The sequence below is a fragment of the Pseudorca crassidens genome, chromosome 6 (genome assembly GCF_039906515.1).
Source record: "Pseudorca crassidens isolate mPseCra1 chromosome 6, mPseCra1.hap1, whole genome shotgun sequence".
Classification (NCBI taxonomy): Eukaryota; Metazoa; Chordata; class Mammalia; order Artiodactyla; family Delphinidae; genus Pseudorca; species Pseudorca crassidens.
The window spans coordinates 20666752-20689095 of NC_090301.1; the positions used below are offsets into that span (position 1 = coordinate 20666752).

At 44.6% G+C, this 22344-nt stretch overlaps 1 protein-coding gene across 1 annotated transcript; it reads left to right on the plus strand.

Annotated features, from left to right (window-relative positions):
• Positions 1 to 21684: 21684 nt before the first annotated feature.
• TNP1 (transition protein 1) lies at positions 21685 to 22058 on the plus strand. Its single transcript, XM_067739841.1, has 2 exons — positions 21685 to 21823; positions 22030 to 22058. Exons 1-2 carry the CDS (start codon positions 21685 to 21687, stop codon positions 22056 to 22058), a joined length of 168 nt encoding a protein of 55 aa, XP_067595942.1.
• The last annotated feature ends 286 nt before the right edge of the window (positions 22059 to 22344 follow it).

Sequence of the window (22344 nt, forward strand, 5' to 3'; positions counted from 1 at the left end):
GGTCAGTCATTCTCTGTAACCAGACCCAGCTGTGAAGGACACCAGTGAAAGGGACGAGGAACGCAAACTGTATACAAAGAGATTCAGAGGATTTGATTACAAAGTTGCACCAGCCGTTTCCTGGAACACAACGGGAGCGAGTTCTGAGAATTAGAAGGAGGGGGGTAGCTAAGAGGGGAGGAAAAAAAGGCAAACAGCTAGCTTGCAAGTAGGCAAGTGGGAAGGAGAGATAGGTCTGACTGCAGGGCAAAGCAGGACCAGCATCTAGCAGGTCCAAAGGTGGGAAGGGGCCCAGAGCCCCTCTTTCCCCAGCCTGGAGGGATTCCAGGCCCCAGAGGCAGCCTGGGATAAAACCCCCAGCCTTTCCCTCCCCAAGCCTCCTTCTCTGCCCACCCAGGGCCTGGAAAATCTTGGGGTTGAGGAGTCCCTCCAGTGCCCACCCCAGCCTTCTTTGCCCCAGGAGGCAGAGAGCAGGGCCTGGTACCGCCCCCGCCTTCCCCGCTCTGGACCTCCCGCCCTTGGCCTCTCCCCTCTGCAGTCCTGTCTTTGCTCCTCGGTTCGTCTTTTCTTCTGCCTCCTTCTTTATGTTCTTCATTTCCGTCTTTGGAACTTCTCTTCCTCCCCCTGAGCCCTCCCCCTTTGTGGTTCCGCAGCTCATGGCCACCCAGTCCAGGACAAATGCGGGTCCTACCTGAGCCCCATCCATGCCCAGCAGGGTTGGGAGCTGGGAGTACCCATGCAGGCTTCACCTCACCCAAGTGGTTCTGCAGCCTGCCTCATGCTCTCTCTCTCCAATAAGATGTGAAATCAGGAGGAGCTCAAGAAGGTGGTGGTGACAGAATGAAGACTGGTTCTCCAAGAAACCTTCCTCCCAAGGGAACGTGCCTGCCGAGCCCGAGGACAGCCCTCTGACAGATGAACAACACTCATTTTTCCAAACTGCGTGCCCCCCACACCACCACGCACACTTCATTTGCCTTTCTCCATCCCTTTCCCCTTCACCGAAGACCGAGGAAAGATGTTAGGACCGCTCATGTGTTTGTGCCTCTGTGGTAGCCGCGTGCATTGGCTTTGAAAGCACCAAGTTATCAGGCAGCTTCACCTGCTAAACCACAGGTTTCTTGAAGGAAGGACCTGTGCCTTTTGACAGTGTAGTTCAAGGCCGCTGTGACTCTTATTCCCACACCAACAGACTTGCACTTGAGGCCCTTCTGGAAAACCTGTGATGTGTGGAGGTTATGTATAATTACTGTCCCCGGCCAGGTCTGGAAGAGATATGGAATAGTTCAGACAAGGTGTGTCCAAGTGCTTAGTTGTTTGGCTAATGAACTCAAGATGACATGGAGTGGAAATCTGAAGGAGCTATTCTTCAGGTCACACATCAAGATTCCTCCTACCCTCCATCATTCTATCACCAAAGGCAGATTTTTTCCTAAACCAAGTTGAAGGTCTTCTCCAGGAGGTGCCCGTACACAGGGTGCCACCCCAGGATGATCTAAAGCTAGTCCAGGGGAAAAGCAGTCCTTTTCTTGAACAAGCAAATCTTTGTTTCAACCCCAGCTTGTTCCTGGGACCTGCTGGGTGGGGTTCGCAGTGCCTGAGTCACATGTACGTGGCTTTTGAGGATGACATTGGAATATGATGCCAACACACAGAAGCAAAGCTTCAAGCAGCTTCCTTGGCTTCAGGTATAAGATCTCTCTAAGGTAGGGTCTGTGCCCCTGGACTAGCCTTGACCATTCTTGTCACCAGTTTTCCAGCCTGGAAAGCCCTGCCTACGTTTGTTTCTCTATCTCTCCAAGAAGCGTTCTAATTCTCCCTGTCTTGGATGATCTTTGCCTTCCCTGAGCTCCCAGAGCACCCATTGCCTAAATCACCCATCTGACCCCTGAGCCTCTGTGTGTTGTAAGCTGGCTTTTTCCATGTCCACACAGCAGAAACCGCTAGGACTCAATGCAGGTCCTCTCGGATCACTTTTACTGGTTCTGTGCATGCTCCTCTAGCTCTGGGGTGCTTTTTCTTTCCCAGGGCCCCATACAGGCGACTCTCCTAGGCAGAGCTACCTTTAGCCCACTGGAGCCACCTTACCTGCACACAAGCAGAGAGCCTGACATGCCTGGGAACTTACTGCCTCATGGGGTGACCTCTGGCTCATTTGCTCTAGGGCAGGGATCTAGCCTCAGGAGACAGAAACCACATCAGCTATTTTTAAATAGAGAACTTAATGTAAAGAATTATTAACTCAGTACTAAGGACAGAAAGGGAATACATATTAAGAAAAGGTAGCAAAGATCAAAAAAAAAAAAAAGAAATGGTAGCAATTACAAGAAGCATCCAACACTCTTAGTCTGGGGGAACAATAGTGGGAATTAGAATTATTAAAACTTTAAAGCTTGAAGGAAGAGCTCACAGGGTGGAAATACAGCCCTCTGGAAGGGGTTGCTGAGCTGCTGGAGGAGGGGACCCACCGAGCTGGGACCCAGACCCTGAGAAGGGGGTGCCAGCCAACTGGGGAGGGTATTTCTGAGGGAGAACAATAGGCCTGGCTCTCTAAGTGTTGGAGAAAACTACAGCTGGAACACTGGCCACAACTGGAAGGAGCTGCCAGGGTGAAAAAGCATCACTAAATGGTGCCAAAAGGAGCAGGAAGCACATAGAGGAACAGAAAGCAAACAGGACAGAGCACTGGCCGAGCCAAACTGGGGGCTGCCTTGCAGAGAGGGATTAAGTTCATTTACCTACAGAAACATTCGAATCGCATTACCTGCAATGTATATGGGATCCGGGGGCAACTTGACATTAACAGAGGATAGAGCCAGAACTGGAAAAGAGATCTTTTGTTTTGACTCAACATGCCCACGCTCTGATGTGTGCCCAGGAACAGGACTATTTCTGTTTCATATATAGGTTAGTTTATTCTGAGACAATAAAGATCTCTACTTAAGACATTTAACTAAGCAGGCCCCTCGGTATGGAAACTGTAGAACATCCCAAATAGAGAGGACTCCAGTGATTACCTAGTTCAGCCTCACTTTTCCACCCACCCACTAGCACCCATTAGCACCCAGAAGGACCAAGTGATCAGAAAGTGTCGGGACAAGCCCCGGAACTGGAATGATTCCTTCAGCCAGTAAGGACTTTTGGAGCATCCACTGTTTCAGCCCCAGGTCTAGGCCCATGGAAAATATCAATAAATAAAACATTCCAGGAATTCGGAAACATGGAACGTAAGCTATACTGAGGCAGAGATGGGTTTTTCTGCCTCTCTTCTCTCCAAGATGCACTCTCCTTATTACTTTGGGGGAGGCTTCATTTTTCACTTATTTTATCTGTAGATTTCATCATGAAACAAAGCACAGAGTGACTGTGGTTAACGGGGAGGTTTGGGGAGGCACCAGAAGGTGTAGAAACACTAGGACTGTCCCAATTTCAGACAGTCTGCCATTTGTGACTAGTGTATCCTAAGTAGCTGGTGTCTTGACGGTTTGGATACGTATGTCTCTATCCACACTTGGTTTGGAACAGTTCTCCCTGGTGATCTGGAGGAATGGCTTCTCTTAGACACTGATGGGGCCCAACAAGTCTTGGAAATCAGAAGTTTACCTAATTCTTCCATGAAAATAACAAATTACCTTCACACTAGATCTTGTCAAGATCTGGCAGGGATCAGAGGAAATGGAGAGGTCGGAGTTTATTTGGGGGTTGAGAATTCTTAAGTTCTGTTCTCCTTGTTTCCAATGACACTCGGGCCCATTTTTTGTTGGTGACAGATATGAATGTGCTCTGAGCCTAAAATGTAAGAGAGACAAGGATATCAAAAAGGAAGACAGAGGCAGCATTGGAAAAAATAGATGTGGCTGCAATTTACCTTCACCTGAGTTCTAATCAAAAAATGGGGTTCGTGCTCACTAACCCAGCAGCTGAACTGAAATTTGGAAGATCTGGATCTTCGATTTTCCTTCTTTATATTGATCTCCATTTTTTTATCCCGTTTTTTGATTACTAGTTTCATTCTTGGGAAACAGAAGAGATGAAGGAGCATTAAGTCCTTTCCAATTCTGCTGACAAATAGCTCAAACCTTTTTTTTTTTTTTTTTTTTTGGTCAGACTTCCTTCAAAGCACTTGGTAATGATTCAGATTCCAAGAACCCTAACACTTATCTGGCTTAGCCTTTCCCACATAGTCACAGAAATTCGAACACAGAACACCTGGTAATTTTCTGGATAGACAGAAAATAAGAGTGAACAGTGATGATAAATTCAGAACATTTGAAAACTCAATTAAATATTGCTAGATGGGGACTCTTTTCTAAGAATCTGTTCTATGGGTTTTATGTGTGCATATGGCTGCGTAAGTGCTCTTTTCAGCTACAGTCACACCTCATTTTATTGCATTTATTGCATTTTACTGTGCTTTGTAGATATTGCAATATTTTTACAAATTGAAGGTTTGTGGCAACCCTACATCAAGCAAATCTATTGACACTATTTTTCCAATAGCGTTTGCTCACTTCATGTCTCTGTGTTTTGCTAATTCTCATGATATTTCAAACTTTTTCATTATTATTATATTTGTTATGGTGACCGGTGATCGGTGATCTTTGACGTTACTATTATGACTTACCGATGGCTCAGATGATGATTAGCCTTTTTTAGCAGTGAAGTACTTTTTAATAAAAGTATGTACATTTTTTAGACATAATGCTATTGCACGCTTAATAGACTACAGTATAGCGTAAACATAACTTTTATATGTACCAGGAAACCAAAAAATTTGTGTGACTTGCTTTATTGTGATATTTGTTTTATTGCGGTGGTCTGGAACCAAACCTACAATATCTCCAAGGTGTGCCTGTATAAAGAAACATTTTCAGAATAAGAGAGACAGGGAATGCAGGATGAATATCATCCATCCCTTTTCTACTCAAGTAGAATAGCCCTTAACCTATCCTAAATAAACAGAGGCTTCCACTGTGCTAAAAGTTCTCTAAGCAATAAGATTTTACGACCTCTCTTAGTCAACCACGCACAGGTCATTGCCAAAGTTCACCCCAAATGCTCTCCCACACCGCTGATAGGATTATAGGTCAATGAAACCTCTCTGAAAAACAATCTGGAAAAAATGTATTGTCTTAAGGATGCCATCCTCTTTGACCCTATAATTTCACTTCTATAGTTGTATCCTAATAAAATAGAAAAAGTAGAAAAATAGAAAAATACTGAATAAATATGTAGATCTTTGTATATATTTTTTAAATAAAAGCACATTATAAATGCACTAAATATAAATTATAAATGCACTAAATACAGAATGTTGGTTAAATAGATTTTGTAAATCCAAATAATAGAATATTATGCAGGCATATATATACACATATACACAATCAGAAAGGTTAAATGTTAAAATGATACATTTTCTGTCCCATTTTTGGCTGAGACCCTAAAGAGCAGAGAATGAAATAACAGGGAGCGAGGATTTCCACAACCACAGGTGGTAGGCAGCCCAGCAAGGGGACAGTTAACATTCCCAGGGGAAACCTTCAACTAGTAGGGGTTGGATGGAAGTCAATGCATGAATGTCCCAGCCTCCCAGGACCTAGAGGGACAATTCTGAGGGCATTTCCCATAGCCCCTCAGAAGGTCTCCAGGGGGATTGAACCCTCATTGCCCACGACAGTGATCAACGCAGTAGCACACTCTTTATTCCCTTTCTTCCCTGTCCCACACACTCTATCCTCTCCCTCCTGCTCACTCGAATCTACTTCCCAAAATAAAGTACTCAGGTCTTTATCTCAGCCTCTATTGGAAGGCGAGTAAAATTAAGTCACCCCCAAGACATAATACTCTTCTGAGCTCAGGCTTTTGAATCTCAAAAACAAAAGAAGGGGGCTTCCCTGGTGGCACAGTGGTTGAGAGTCCACCTGCCGATGCAGGGGACACGGGTTCATTCCCCGGTCCGGGAGGATCCCACATGCCGCGGAGTGGCTGGGCCCGTGAGCCATGGCCGCTGAGCCTGCGCGTCCAGAGCCTGTGCTCCGCAACGGGAGAGGCCACAACACTGAGAGGCCCCGCGTACCGCAAAAAAAAAAAAAAAAAAAAAAAGAAGGAAGTTATATTAAAGAGCCTGTGTTTTATTCCCAACCCCAAGCAAGGAAACAAAATGAAAATGTGGCCCTATGCTTCAAATGAGGGAGGAGAAATGCACACATGATACACACAAACTCATAATTCAGTGAGTTATCCTGTCACAACATTGTCATCATCAGTGCCATTATTATTGTCAAATGCCATAGACACAGAAGTCTGACAGGGTCTCTGCCTGTCGGGACTTACAACACTGGAAAAAGACTCATGAGGCTAGGACCTGTTTAAGACAGTCCTTCTGCCTAATGTAATTATGTGACTGCACCAGCTGTTTAGAAGAGGACCATGTTTTACAGACCCACCAAGACGTAATGTTGAGTGCTAGGGGTGCTCTCATTCCCAACATGGAATCCAAGTCACATCTAGACAGACAGCTGGTTCTCTTCTCTTTCCTCATGAACTTCCAACTATGCTTCAGGAAAAAGGAGGGATTCTGAGGTTAGGAATGAAATGGCCCTGATAATGTGTGGTCCCAGGGATCTGAATCAGATTCCAAAGGGAAGGAGGCTGGCCTGTACACAATCCCAGATTCTTATCCTTGGCTCCCCTGCCTAGCACATCAAACCGGCCTCTGAACTATTTGATAAATGTGGGCAAGAGAGAAATACAATCAACAGGGTTGGTTGTGGTAGATTCCAAAAGTTAACAGACGTTACAGAGTCAATGTCTTCAGGGCCAGGCTGGCAATATAAGTAAAAGAAGCAGAGACTGGTGGAGATGACAGCAAATTGAAGAGTGTATGCTGCATCTGAAAGGTACCTCTGAACTCTAGTCAGTTGGGATCCAATGCTGTTAGGAGAGTTTTTAAGAGAAACCAGGAAGTCAAAAATCTAAATTTTACAAGAAAGCTGCTGGCAACTAGTTCAAATGTTTTTTTTTTTTTTTTTTTTTATACCCACTCCAAGTTGGCCTGCACAGCTTGTCAAAGAAAACATATTTGTGGGCTATAGTTGGCTCTTAGACCATCAACTGGACACACATTATAGGAATATCACAATTTACTATAATTGGAGAATTATTAAAAGTCCATAGTAACTGACAACTATACAGAAAGAATGGAGAAAGACTCTAGAGAATGAGTTGTACAAGGGCAAATTCATAAGCTTATGAACTTTAATTTGGGACCAGTTTCATACCTGCCATTATGAGGTGTAAAGGATAATGGTGGATGTAACATGACCACATTGTATCACAGGAGGCCCTGACCCTGTGAAGAGCCAGTTAGCTGCCTTCCTCCTGTCATGTTGTTGGAAGATGCCTCTGCTCCTGGGCCCAGGGACACCCACCATAACGTCTTCAAACTACCATCTCTCCCTATCCCCACACTAGGACCAAATGTGATCACCCAAGAGCAAAAGCAACCATCAAAGAAACCCATGTTCCATCAGGAACAAAAACTCATCAACGTCTAAGAAACATGACAAAACCCTGGGGCCTAACTAAGTTGGAAGTTCCCATCTCCTTTTCCAGTTTCTGCATCTTTCATGTTCCAAAGTTAGATAGAAGAATTGAGTTTTGAGGCCTCAACCTTAGAGATTAGCTTTAGTCTTGCTGGCCTGAGATTTTTAAAGTTTGCTTTTATGATCCCTGGGTGTGGCAGGCTGTGCTTCCCAGAACTTTTGCAGTTTAATGGTAATGAGTAGGGGGAAGGAGATGACCTAGTACCTTTATGTGAATTACACAAGGTTCAGATTCATTTACACAAGGGCTTCCACACACTTATCAGAATTATTTGACCCCAGAGAGCCCCAAAACTACATTGTATCTAAAGTACGCTATTCAGAGAAGTTTGAGAAGGTTGTCCTTTAAAATGTTCCAAATACACATATGCCATTCTAGGCGTATGTTATGTTTTCCCCTTCCCTGTGTTTACAATTCCTATGTTTCATGGTGACGTGACCTGGGCTTGTTTCTAGATAAACGGTAATCTTCATAACTAATTACCAACAAATGAAACCAGAAGTGTGAGCTGACGGTGATCAGGTTACAGGTTTTCTGGTTGTTGTACCCCCCAGCGCAGCCAGTTTAGAAGGTCTATCAAACAGAGTAAGCTCTTTCCATATCCAGGAAGCATCACAACCTATCCCAAACCACAACCCAAACACACATTTTATTAGCAAATCTCTTAAATAGGAACAAAGGAGGAAACTACGTATTTCCTCCTGACTCACTTGGTTATGCCTCTACCCATCACACCCCACTTATCCTATTACATTAAAAAAAGGGGGGACCAGTTCTCCAGATTGCCACAGGTCATTCTCCAGCTAAACAAAAACACCATTTATCAGTGAAAGGAGAGAGATTTTATTCAGAGACCCTGGGGCAGAGAGGAAAAATCACAGACGATTATGGTGGTCTTGGGTCTGAACCGAAAGAAGCTTTTCTTTTCGCCATCCATGAAAGCAAACATGACATGGGAAGACATGGTGGATTCAATCAGCTTCTTCAAGCAGAGCATTGGTGTATGTAGCTGACTAAGGAGACAAGAATGAGAAAATGGAAGATTTACACTCAGGAAACCCATTCGTTTTTCATATAGGGACCTCCCTAGTCAGCTTCCTGGAGACTCCATCAGACATAAATTTATCAAGAGTTTAAGAAGCCTACCTTCAAAGGTAGGTCCAGAGGTTATGTCAATATTTCTACTGAATGGGCAAGATTAGAGGGAGGCTCTACAGCATAAAGAAGAAAAGCAATGAACACAGAAAGTCTGGCTCTCTGCAGGATTGGTGAGGAATCAGGGTCTGGGGCAGGGATGGGAAGAGGAGTGGGTGTTGGGTGGAGGAAGGGAGAGTGCTAGGGAAGAGTTGGATACAGTTTTTGGAAGGCAAATGGAGAGCTTTGCTTTGACAAAGACATGATATTTTGGAACACCTGCCAAGCTAGGATGATAATTCTCAAGTCTGAGAGTCCCCTTTCTCAATCAGAAAATGTCATTAATACCTTGGCTTCCTGGTTTTTTTCTGGTGTAACTTCTTTGCTTTCTGTCTCTGTGGTAAATCCTTCAGATGGCATGCTGAACACTTACATCTGTAGGATTTCACCATCCTCTTACATTTTGCAACTCTGGCCAGCAGTGGGGTTCTTGTTGAAACAGCAGCCTCGGTCAGCTCCCCCTCCTCCACCCCAAGTCCATTTGTCCAAAGCAGCCCACTCATCACTCCCTTTATATATGAAGACACATGGCCATGACATGGGCCCTCCTGGTAAAAGGACCTAATAATTGATGATTGTTACAATGGCTGAGAGTTAACATGAGAGTTTGGTTTGGTTGCTGGGGAATACTGAGACATTTGGATAAAGTCAAGGAAGTACTTGTTAGGACTGCTAGAATCAGCTGGTTGCCCATCAGTATAGCCCATAGGAACCACCTTGAATGATATAAGCCAAGCAAAATTCCCCCTGCCTTGCAGACACAAGTCTAGCCTCATCAAAGACTTCATTCTCTGGCACATTTAGGTATGCATTCTTGGTTCCATCTTCTCCTTTCTAAAAAGAGCTCTTTAGTGAGGACTTGAATGATACGGAATTTTTAAATTAATTTATTGAATTATAATTGACATACAATAAACTGCACATATTTTAAATGCTCAGTTTGATAAGTTTTGACATATCACCACAAATCAAGACAGTAAGCATGTACTCCACTCACAAAAGTTTCCCTGTGCACATTTGTAATCTCTCCCTCCTGCCCTTCCCTAGCCCCCACTCAAATCTCGAATAATGTAGAATTCAAAGCTTTGGTCCAACTCATCTTTTTAATCTATTACCCCTGCCCCATCCCCCAGAACCTTACAGAGGTGCAGCTTCAACCTCAAGAAACTCAGTGTTTGAGAAGAGATGACATGCATAGAAATAAAAAATTCTGGACAGAATCTGATAAACGATAGAGAATGTGTTCAAAAGATGAATAATGGAAGTTTATTAAAGAAGTCATCATAGAATTGGGGGGCTTTGTTTTGAGTTTTAAACATTCCATTGGAATTTAACAGATTAAAATGCTAGAAAAAGCAACAGTGCAAGTTAAGACACTGAATTTCCCATGAACACCTATACTTTTTATACTTTTGAAATTACCCAATTTGACTAGAATAAGCAGAGTTTGCCTGAGGGAGAGAATAAAAGGCATGGCTAGAAAGTGAAGTTGGGGTTAGGAGGGCTGATATGAAAATTGAAATTGAACTACACCTTGCAAGCAGGAAGAAGGTTCCCACACGTCCTGAACAGAAGAGTGGCATGATTAGTCTCACTTTAGGAAGTTTCACTGAATAATAGTTTGCATTAAAGAGATCCAAGCAGCCTCCACAGTAATGTAGTCCAAAGGTAACAAGGCTTGCTCAAGGGCTGCCACCCCGGAGCAAAAACTGTGGACATCATAAAGGAAGACTCAACAAAGACTCAAAGGAGAGGGAAGAGGTCAAGGACTCCTGGATTTCAAGCCTAACTAGTATGGCTCTTGGGTGGTGCCACCCAGAAGAGAGAGGCTGGCAGGGAGGTCCCAAGAGATGCAATCTCCTCTCTTCCTTTAAAGCCTGGTTTCAAGCACACCTCGTGAACAAAGGCTGTAGTGGCTCACCCGCTCCAAGAGGGTCAAATACACATGGAGACAAAGGAGGTGATAATCCAAGTACCTCCCGTAGTCACTCTAATTTCCTACCTCTTGCAGACTCTAAGAGGCAGGGGATTCTACTGTACTTCGGTGGTTCTTTTAACTTAAGATCTAAGGTTTGAATCCTAGGGAGGGCTACAAAGGTTGGGAAGAGAGAAAAAGGAAGAAAGAGGAGGAGGTAGATGTATTTTGACTATGTGTGCATATCTGCCACACTGAGTTTAATTTATCCTATGTCCTCTTTTCCTGGTCAAAAGTTACTAACAATCAGATTATTTCCATCCCCCAAAGAACTCAGATCTTTAAGGTAGAATGATTGGAGTCTATGATTGTCTATGAATGGAGTCTATGATTGTGATGTTATGTCCTAGAGATGGCTTGATAGAGCAATCCATTGTTCATCCAAATTTGTATTGAGGATCAACAGCTATCTCCTTAATCTTATCTCTGCCACTTTCTGTTTCTGTATTCTTTCCCATGCATGCATGGAGGCATGGGTCAGTGTGAGGGATGGGCAAAAAGGAAGTGATGGAGATATTTTCCTGGGATTCCAAATCATGGCTAAAATATGCCTGAGAACTCACCAGTCTAAGTACATATTAACATGGATCCCTCTCCCACACACACACACATCAACAGCCTGAATAAATCTTCACTTTATCAGGAACTTTGTTTTGATAAACAATAGGGAATCCATTCTCAACTGGCAAGGATATACTGAGAACCTCTTTTGTTCTAGCCTATCTTTGTGCTAAGTACTTAAAAAGAATGTCAACTATATAAGAAACAATCTTATATGAGAAATTACTACGGTTTCTTACACAAGAAGACCCCAGCTCCTCCATTTACTGGCTGTGAGACCTTGGGTGGTTACTTAACAACCTTGGTCCTAGAACATGGCAACAGTAGTGGCCACCTCACGAGGTTGATATAAGGATGAATTGGGTTACTATCTCTAGAGTACTTACCATATTCTGAGCACTGTCAGGCACAAGCTATTAGCTTGTCTCTGTACTCCCAGCGTGTAAGGTGTCTGAAGGAAGGCACCAAGATGAAATAACAAGGACCAGCCAAGACTGGATGTCCTGGACTTCCCTGGCGGTCCAATGGTTAAGACTCCGCACTTCCACTGCAGGGGACACGGTTTCAATCCCTAGTCGGGGAACTAAGATCCCACATGCTGTGTGGCACTGACAAAAAACAACAACAAACAAGACTGGATGTCCATCCCAAATTGCAGCTTTATCTATACCTGAAAGAGGATGTAGAGGTCAGGTAGGGGTAAAGGACACATGAAAAAAGTAAGGATAGAAAACAAGGAGAAGGCTTGTCACTTTTTTATGGCAGAACAATAGTGGTTGAATAAGTTATCCTCTTTTGAGAAGCTTGAAGAGGATGGTTGCTAGAGAGAGACTTACCTTCCTCTTCTCAAAAACCTTCACCCTCTATTACCTCACCTTCTGTCTCTCTTCTATTCACTGCACTCCTGACCACACCCTCTATCCTGTCTCTGCAGGAACGTAGGTGTCAAATGCTCTGTGGGGTTGAATAAGGTAAGGACTGAAAAGATGACTTGAGGCTCCTCAAGTACTCCGCACAGCACCTGATACTCAGTAGGTCCAATAAGTGTTACGTCTGCCGCAAGTTTGGCAGCTTCCATATTTGAACTCCTTACTGTTACTTAGCAACTCCTCTCTTTCCTGAGTTTTCTTCTGCTCTCTTTGTCTCCTTTCTCAGTTTTTTCCTCTGGAAACCTTAGAAGATGGTGAATCCCAAAATTCTGTCCCTAGACCATCTCATCTACTCCTGTAGGTTCAACTACATAAAGCTCTACTCTGCCAACACCCAGATCTACATCATCACCCCCAAATGCTCTTCTGAGCTAGTTACCTATATCTACTTTGTCCACTGAGAACCTAAGTGGACACCAGATCTGTCCAGTAGACATCTCAATCTGTGCAAAACTAAAAGCAGTACTTTCTATCCAAATAGAGTTTCTGCTTCTGTAACCACCTAGCACTTATTCACTGGGGGGCAGAGGTCTGGGATTCAAACCTTCCCTTCAAAGCTCTCCACATCTCATCAGTCACCTCAATATTTTATAATCTACCCCTTCTTTTCCATCCCCATCACTGACTTGGGTCAGTCTCCTCCGGGCCTTAATATTCAAGTCTTTTGTTCATATCTCTCATCATGGTAAAACATGATGAGAGTAAAAGATATCACCCCCTAGGTGATTAAGCATCTCCCTCTCCCTCCCTACCAAGGGAGCAAAGGCACCAGGAGACATCATGCACAAGCACTAACATTAAGTAGGTGTGGATTTAAATCCCAGCTCTGCTGTTTGCTATCTATGTGTCCTGGAACAATTTCCTGAAGCCTGTAAGGAAGTAATCTCCAACTGGGTACTTTGTTTCCTCATTAGTAAAATAATAGGAAGTCCAAGTCTTTCCGGATTTAACTAAAAGAAGATTTTTAAGACCAAGAGAAATGAAATAATTTGTCCTGGTCTTAGTAGGTTTACTAGGTTGAGAGGTTTGGAACCAGAAAATCAGTCTAATTAAATGTTGAAGGAAATAATCCCAGGACCCACTGCTCAGCTCTTCTCCTGTAGATTTGGTTGCTACCTCATGTGGACTTTGTGAAATCCTAGAGTGGGGAAGTCCAAGTCACAGTGGCCTAGTTTCTTTACAGGTGGCCCCTCAACCCCCATATCTCAAGGTTGAGAATACCATCTTCTGGTAAATGACTGGAAAGCCCACACCAAGCTTCTAATATCTACCATGACTAGGTGCAACCACACTAGGATACTGCAGTGCTGCATATCCCTTAGGACTTGGCAGACTTCCTGCAGGTACATAAGAGAAAGCACCACTGAGGACAGCATGGAGGAGGAGAAAGATGGTGGAGGCAATTGGCAAGGCTCTTGAATGTGTGGTTCTGAGGGAGTGTAGGAGGAACGTGGGGAGTAGTTGTAAACTGTGTGTGAGGAAGGGAGTGAAGAGGTGGTGATGGAGCCATTACCGAAGAGGCTTCATTCATTCTGGGGCACCTGGTATGGCCTTAGTGAGAAGAAGTCCATTTGTAAGTATTCATCAAGCCCCCATTATGAATAAGACATTGACCAGCTCTCCTGGACTATAAAGATGAATGAGATAGGGATATTTCAATGTGTTATCTGAATGTTTACCATAAGAAGTACCTTCAGTCAGGAGGGACAAGGTAGGCTTCATGGGTATAGGACCTGTGCTGTCACAAACAGCCCTGTGCCCAGGGCTGCTCAGGCTTGGTTTATGCTCTGCAGTCACCATCTTGAAAGTATTTTTTTAAAACAAAAGTCCAACATATTCATCTTGCACTGGACCCCACAAATAATGTAGCTAGTTCTGGGGAGACTTGACTGACCTGCAAGTAAACCAGGCCAAACCATAGCTAAAGAGGTAATAAAAGTCATAAAGGAAAATCTGGAAAAATCAAGTTGGTTTTGTGTGCCCCCCTGAAGAAGTTTCTGAGACTCTCCCACCCTAACCAGGGACCTTTATAACTTCAGTTTTGTCTTTGCTTCCTTGAAGCATGAAGAAAGTACCACCATCACTACTGCAGGGCAGTGGTCCACTGAGAAAACAAATACTTCTGCATGGAGACACTGTCTTTACCAGAACTCCAGGGCAGCTCAGCAGTATGATCTTCCATATTTCCTCCTAGAACAAAAATAAGGAGGCCTAGCACTGGAAATTGATTGACCAATAAAATCTGCTCACTGCAACACCCAAGAAATCTGGGTCTTTCTTTGGCCCTTTCTGAAAATGAAGGCTTTGTTTTAAAGATTTCACTAGGTGAGTCTTCCCTGCTGTCCTAGCATAGGGTGCGTAGAGGGCAAACTGTCACTAAGACTTTGTGCTTTGGACCTAAGAATTCTACTAGAAAGAACAGTGAGGGGGTTACTTTGTTCTCTTTCTTTAGTATAAACACAACTAAAGCTACTTCTCCAAATATGAGAATTCCACCCAAGGGAACAATGGGGAAACAAAATAGACAATGATACTGCCAGGCAAGACTTCTTTGTCAGTTCCATTTTTCAAGATCTTCAAGAGGCAAAGTGAATTTATGATTCCAACCTATCTCCTCTTCTTCACCCTCAATTGATCACCACTGAGAATAGAAAGTAGAGTTTCAGCAAATCATGTCAAAGAAATACGACTGGATTGTGATTGTCTCTCTTGACTCAAGCCTGATCAGTAGAGTTAGAATAGGTATTTGTGTTAAAAAATAATCCAGAAATATTGAGTGTCTCCTCTGGGCAATGTACACTTCAGCAGCATGTTGGTATAATGCTTTGAAATCATCAATTATGAAGGCTCTGACCCTCAGTGTGGCAACTTCAGTCTGTCTTTCTGGTCCCGTTTTTTTTTTTTTTTTTTGTGGTACACGGGCCTCTCACTGTTGTGGCCTCTCCTGCTGCGGAGCACAGGCTCCGGACGCGCAGGCCCAGCGGCCATGGCTCACGGGCCCAGCCGCTCCGTGGCATGTGGGATCCTCCCGGACCGGGGCACGAACCCGTGTCCCCTGCATCGGCAGGCGGACTCCCAACCACTGCGCCACCAGGGAAGCCCTCTGGTCCCCTTTTGATAGCAACATTTCCCCCTTTCACAGGGCCAAGTGTCCACAAACTCAGTGACATGATAGTCTTTGGTTGGTGGGATGATTTCAAGAGGGCAAGGGCCTCTGGAACATGGCTCTCAGAATGTGAAAGGAGACTTCAAAATAGAGAAAAAGCACGGGAAAAAAAAGAGGCCAGAAATCTCAACAAAGCGCCTCATGAAACAGTGGCAAGAAGCCTGGACTGGGGATGAAGAGATCTGAGCTTGAGATCCAACTTTGCCTATAATTTGTGATTTTGGCCAAGCTACCCTTCATCCCCAGACCTATTTATTATGAAATTGTTCTCTTAAAACCCTTGCAATTCAAAATTCCTTACTCCGGGGGCTTCCCTGGTGGCGCAGTGGTTGAGAGTCTGTCCACCTGCCAATGCAGGGGACACGGGTTCGTGCCCCGGTCCGGGAAGATCCCACGTGCCACGGAGCGGCTGGGCCCGTGAGCCATGGCCGCTGGGCCTGCGCGTCCGGAGTCTGTGCTCCGCAACGGGAGAGGCCACAACAGTGAGAGGCCCAAGTACCGCAAAAAAAATTCCTTACTCCAGTTGTTGAGCGGATTAAAATTCATTCGCTCCTAAGGACCATATGAGGCAAATAATTTAACATGCATGACATTTTCACACCATATCACACCCTTTCTAATATCTTAGGATGCAGCTTTAGTTTTATCTTATGGCTGTAGGGCTCTGTATTCCCAGTGTATTCTGGGAAGGGGCAGCTTCTTCTTCACTGTGATATAGATGGGGATTAAGGTCAGTGGGCGAAAGGGAGTAGTTAATGTGAAAACATTATTTGGAACCTTCTGAAGCATAAAATTTGGATTTTCTTTGTATACTACTGAACCATGTGGCCTTAGGGTTGGTGGTGGCAAAAGGAATAAAAATTGTCAAATAATTTCTCGTAAGTCCAAAAATAACAACAACAACAAAAACTATGGCATTCTCTCCAAATGAGAATTTTAAATTTGTCCAGAGGAACTCTAAATTCACACCCTGCCTCTAAGAATAGCTCATTACTTTTTCCCAGTTCTCATTCTCCCTTCAGTATTATATTCCTTCATTGTGATCCTAGCAGCAGCACAGGTAGGAGGAGAAAGGCCAAGGGAGCAGAGAGTCAAGGTCAGATCTATTTTTAAGGCAAGTAGAGAAGGCAGTGTGAAGTGGGGGGCAGTCTGGTTTGAAGACCAGCAATCTGAGATCAGCCATGGCTCTTGCACTGCCTGGGTGCAGCCCTTAGACAAGCCTCTTGGCCTCCCAAAAGAGGGGGGTCAGATGGCTCCTGAGGAACCCCCGCCCCCCAGGGCCACTGCTCTTGTGATGAGCTTCCTAACTTATAGCAGCCCAATTTCTCTATTCCTGGAAAACAGAAGTTTCTTATGGAAAGAGAGTTTGGAGATGCAGTCAGAAAGGATGGGGGAGGAGCCTGAAAGAAAAATGAGGAAAAAACTCCAAAAATCTTCGTGTAGAACCCAGACCATCTTCAGAGCCAAGATGTCCCCTTGTTTCCCAGAAATGGATGGGAAGAGGTGGAGTTGAGGTCCCTCCTTCCATTTTCTCTGCAAACCACCCCTTGGCCTTTGGCTCTGGTTCCTCTTTATTTCCTAGGAGAGATACCAGATGAATCCTGAGCTCAGAGAGCTCAACCCCTTGGTGAAACCCCTCTCTCAGCAGATTTCCCCCGCTCCAGCCCACCCTGAGCCCCCTTTGCCTGCCCGAACAGCAGCAGCAGCAGCAAGAACAGAGAAGACAGGGCGTGCGTGCAAACAGGGTAGAAGGTCCTCACTTCCCAGCTAAGGTCAACGTCTGTAGAGACTTAGGTTTCAGACAGGGGTTCACACTGAGTCATCTACATTTTTAAGGACTGTCAGCAACTTTTCCATGTTCCCTGTAATAAGCCCCAATTTCTGGCCTGCTGGGAAGATCCTGCCCTGGACAGACATCCATTGGACTCCTAGGAAAATTAATGGAGTGAGTTTGAATTGGAGAGGTGAGATGAAACCCAACTAGAGGTCTGACTTCCAAAACAGTGATGTCCAAAGCCTGCCTCTTCCTAACCTAAGAAAGGGGCCAGTGAGAGTGACAAGTCTCCAAGCCCTTCCCTGCAGTGCCACTTCGCCATCTTTCTAGGAGATAAAGACACCATTTTGTCCATCCACCTGTTCTGGGCAAAATAACACTCAGCCCCAAAAGTGAAGGAACTGATAGCTCCTCTTCTAAAAAGACCAGTAATTCAGTTCTTACTCCATGTCCCTATAGCTACCAGAAAATATCTATTTCCTTTCATCAAGAGAAACAAAAACTAAGACCCACTAGGAAACCAAAGTATGGAGGAAATAGGTTTATTGGGACATCCCTGCTATTCCTGTGCTGGGTTATTTAAAGTAGCTCATGTAGCCATCCTGTGCCTTGGTTTCTTCATCCAAAAGGAAAAATGAAAAAGAGAGAGCAGAAGAAGAGGTAAGGAGACAACAGATTAACGGATTAACAGATTAACAGATGGATTAACAGATGGCTCTCAACAAAGGAAAGAATGCATTGTGCTGTAAATTGCTATTGGCTCAAACAACACTGGGGAAGAAACAGAAAGAGAAACAGAGATAGGCTGCAGTCCCCACTGCTCAACCCTGCTGGGAGGTCTGACAGAGAAGCCAACACAAACACCACCACAGCCCCACTCCTCACTGGCCTGGGAATTGCCTCCCCTCACACTGGGCTTCCTGCTGGTGGAGTTTCTCAGCATGGGTGTCTGAAACCAGAATTTGTCCTTAACCCTATGCAAAGGGGACTTTCCTGTTTGTTTGTTTCTTCATCCCATCTCAAGTCTGGCTGCCTTCTTCCCTGTGATCTCAGCTTCTCCCTGGCAGAGTAGATCTTTGGGGGATGGGAAGGATTGGGGGAAAGAAATATTATCCAGTCTCCAGGACCATCCAGAAAATATCTCCCAAACTAAAGAGGCCAGATCCCTCTGCAAACATGTTCACCAGCAGGGTCAGGCCTGAGAGGCCAGCACGGAGCACCTGAGGGCCTTTTATGGAGACAATGTCCTTTTTCCCTTCTTTCTCTAGAAATGCTCCCACTTGGTATACAAAATCACTCAATGTCGTACTGTCTGTCCTCATAACACCAAAGTCGTCGGAATGAGCAAATGTTCATGACTACCTACTATGGACCATGTCCCTGTGGGAAATGCAGTGAAATAAAAAATACAGTCCCTAAGTACAAGGAGCCTACCACAAAAGTCAGATCAGCTCAGAGATCACTTATCCCAACCAGCATATTTACAAAATAATAGAGCTGAGGTCCAGAGGAGTGATGTTTGTGGCACAGTCCAGACTAAAAACAAGACTCATTGCCTCCTGTTGAGATCAGACTCACACACATGACATGACAATGTGGGCACAAAACAAGATTTCAAACAATTAGGGTTGGTTTCCCAGACATCGAGGACAATATTATAGGACAATGGACTTTGAACAAATTTCAAAAGACAATGATAGTTTGAAAAGTCAGAGGAGTCTTCCTTGGAGAAGGTGAGACAAAATGGGAAAGAATCAGATCGTTGGAAAAATAGGACTTTTTATTGATTCAGCCAAGATTTCACAAATCCTTATTGGGCTCCTACTCTGTGAGGACTGTTCAATGCTCAGTGAACATAATTTTTAAATTCCAGCTTTCATGAAGCTTGCTTGTGGGAGGAACAACTAGGCTGGAGTAGACAGAAAAGTCCCCAAATTACAAAGAGGCAAGGCAGCAGCCAGCCTCTTTCATAGAGTTCCTCCTTCTTTGGGTGAATAAAGGCATCCAACAGAAGGTCTTCAGAAAGAACTGCCTGGAAACCAGAAAATGGAAGGGGTCACTTATGATGGCTGTTCAAGGAAGCTGTGTCTCAAAACATGATTTGCCATCTTCTCTATAGACATTAGAAATACAGGGAGTGGGCCTTGAACTACATTCTGTCTTCTATTCAATCAACGTTTGCCTAGAACCTCCTACATGCAAGAGTGCTTGGTTCTTGAATGAGGATGATGGCAGGGGAGAGAGAAAGAGGGACAGAAAGAAGTTATCAGGCTCTATTGAGATTTTGTTCGAAAGGTCTCAATATAAGGTATAAAGGAGGAAGAAGAAAAGGTTGGATGATGCGGCCAGTATCAGGGAAGTTGGGGATGGTGGATATCTCCTGCTCAGACTTTTACCCTGACCTCCAGACCCATATACCAAACAATCATTCAGTATCTCTATTTGGAAGTCTCAAAGGAATCTCAAACCCAAAATATCTTAGACCAAAATCATGATCATCATTGCCCCCATGCTTGGCTTTTATCCCAGTGAGTGGCACGAACTTCTAGATAGCTGCATCACACAGAAATAAAATCCACACCTTTGATACCCTCTACTCTCACCAACCAAATCCAATCCATCACCAAGTCTTTGTCTCCTATCTACATCTCTACATCCTAACCAACACCCACTGGCCCGGGGCTTAAGCCATTTTCAAATATTTCTCTCCTGAACCCCCACTATTGGCAATAGCCTCTCCCTTTATTCACTTCACTTCCCCATCAATCCGTCTGCCATCTAAACTTATCATGTCATCCTCTTAAACATTTTTCCATGGCTCCCCGATGTACCTGAGCTTGTCTGGTATCTGCTCCTCTCTCCAACCTCATCTTGCACCATGTTGAGAAGTAATTATTCACTGATTAGTGTAGATGTCTGATTAATAGCTTTCTCCCCTACTATGAGTTCATGAAAACTCCATGAACTCAGAGTCTATGTCTGTTTTCACCCACTACTATTTTCCTAGCACCTAAATGCATGGCACATACTACATGATCAATAAATATTTGCAGACTGACTTTTTTTAAATGGCTAAGCCAAGGGTTCTCAACCAGGGGTAATTTTTGCCCCTCCCTCCCCCTGGCAATGTTTGGATACATTTTTGGTCGTCACAGCTGTAGGGGTTCTACTGGCATCTAAAGGGTACAGGCCAGGAATGCTGCCAAATGCACAAGGCAATGTAAAAATTAGTAAAAGGAAACTTCAGCTAAGACTGGAATTGGAAGCACTCATACAGGGAGCTCTCACACCCTACCACTCATGGTCAATCATGCCAAAAAGAAGATATTACTCACTGACCCCAACGGGAAGACATCAGGCACTGACCCCAACAGGAAGTACAACTACTTTACTACCCCAGCAGGAGGAAGGAAGACTTCCATCACCCAGCAACAAGCCCAGCCAATGGAAAGGGCCGCAGCTCAACCAATAAAAAGACATTATCACCGGAACTTTTTTGTTTTGTTTTGTTTTGTTTTGTTTTGTGTTTTGCGGTACGCGGGCCTCTCACAGCCGCGGCCTCTCCCGCCGCGGAGCACAGGCTCCGGACGCGCAGGCCCAGCGGCCATGGCCCACGGGCCCAGCCGCTCCGCGGCACGTGGGATCCTCCCGGACCAGGGCACGAACAAGCGTCCCCTTCATCGGCAGGCGGACCCTCAACCACTGCGCCACCAGGGAAGCCCCTATCACCTGAACTTTTACTTTCCTCCAATGAACTCTCATTATTTCCTTGCTGATGACTTCCTTTCCCTGTCCAGCTCTCCTTACTATAAAAGCCTTCCATGTGGTATAACCCCTTGGAGTATCTGTCTGCCAGATGAGATGCTGCCTGGTTCAAGAATCATTTAATAAAGCTAATTAGATCTTCAAATTTACTCAGTTAAATTTTTTTAACAACAATAGTCACACATATTTAGCCCATAATGTCAGCAGTGCTCAGGTTGAGAAAACTTGGTTTAGATGAAAGAGAAAGAATATTTATGTTTTGGTCATATTGAACTGGATTTCCTAGAGTCAAGTCATTATAGAAACACATTTGTTATCCCCCAATGCCATAAGAGAGACTTAAACATGATGCATATACACACACTCAACAACCATTACATTTCCTACAAGCAGGAGATAACAATTTTAATGGCTCTTGTACTCTCCAGGTGCCCAGCACGGGGCTGGAATTTAGGTGCTCACTAACACCTGTCTGGAAAACCTCACTTATCATTAAAAAAAGACCTCAAAATTGAGGGTAGCCTTGAGCTGCATTAGAGGGGCCACCTTATTTCACATATATTACCAAAGTGTAACAAAGGCTAGTGACATCACAGTGGAGCCCTGCCCACCTGCTAAGCCATGCCCCCTGCACAGTCACAATCGCTAAGGCCTTAAATACCCAGACTTGTGGCCTCCCGGCTCTACAGAGCCCCTCATTTTGGCAGAAAGTACAATGTCGACCAGCCGCAAATTAAAGAGTCACAGCATGAGGAAGGGCAAGAACCAAGCACCTCACAAGGGAGTCAAGAGAGGTGGCAGGAAAAGAAAATACCAGAAGGGCAACCTGAAGAGTAGAAAACGGTACAATGACGGTGAGTGAGGGATGAGTAGGAGAGCAGTCAAACAGAGGGGGATCTTGTTGTCCCGGGGGCCCTCGCTCTTGGAGTTACCTCTCGTAGGACCCTGAAACCTCAGCATGAGAATTTCATTCCCAACTAGGTTCATGTTTGGGCAGGAAGAGGATGAATGGTCATGTTCTAACTGGTGTTCCTGTTGCAAACTTGTCCTTTCCCTACAGCCAATCGCAATTCCCGCTCCCACTTGTGACTCCACCAGCGGGCTCTGCCCTGGTGGACTTCAAAAGACACCAGGCAGCAACAGAGAACAGAAAGGGGACTGCCAAGGAGATCTGAAGTTAGATCAAAGCCGGAGAAGAGCCTATCATGTGGATAAAATGTCAGTCGTGACGAAGTGAGGAATGTATAGGCTGGCTGTTTCTCCCCAACATTTCAATAAACATTTGAAAACTGAATTTTAGTTTCCTTTGATCCTTTGGTTGGAAAATGGCTCCTGAGCTGGGCAGCCTTGGGGAAGAATTAGCAGGTATGAAACC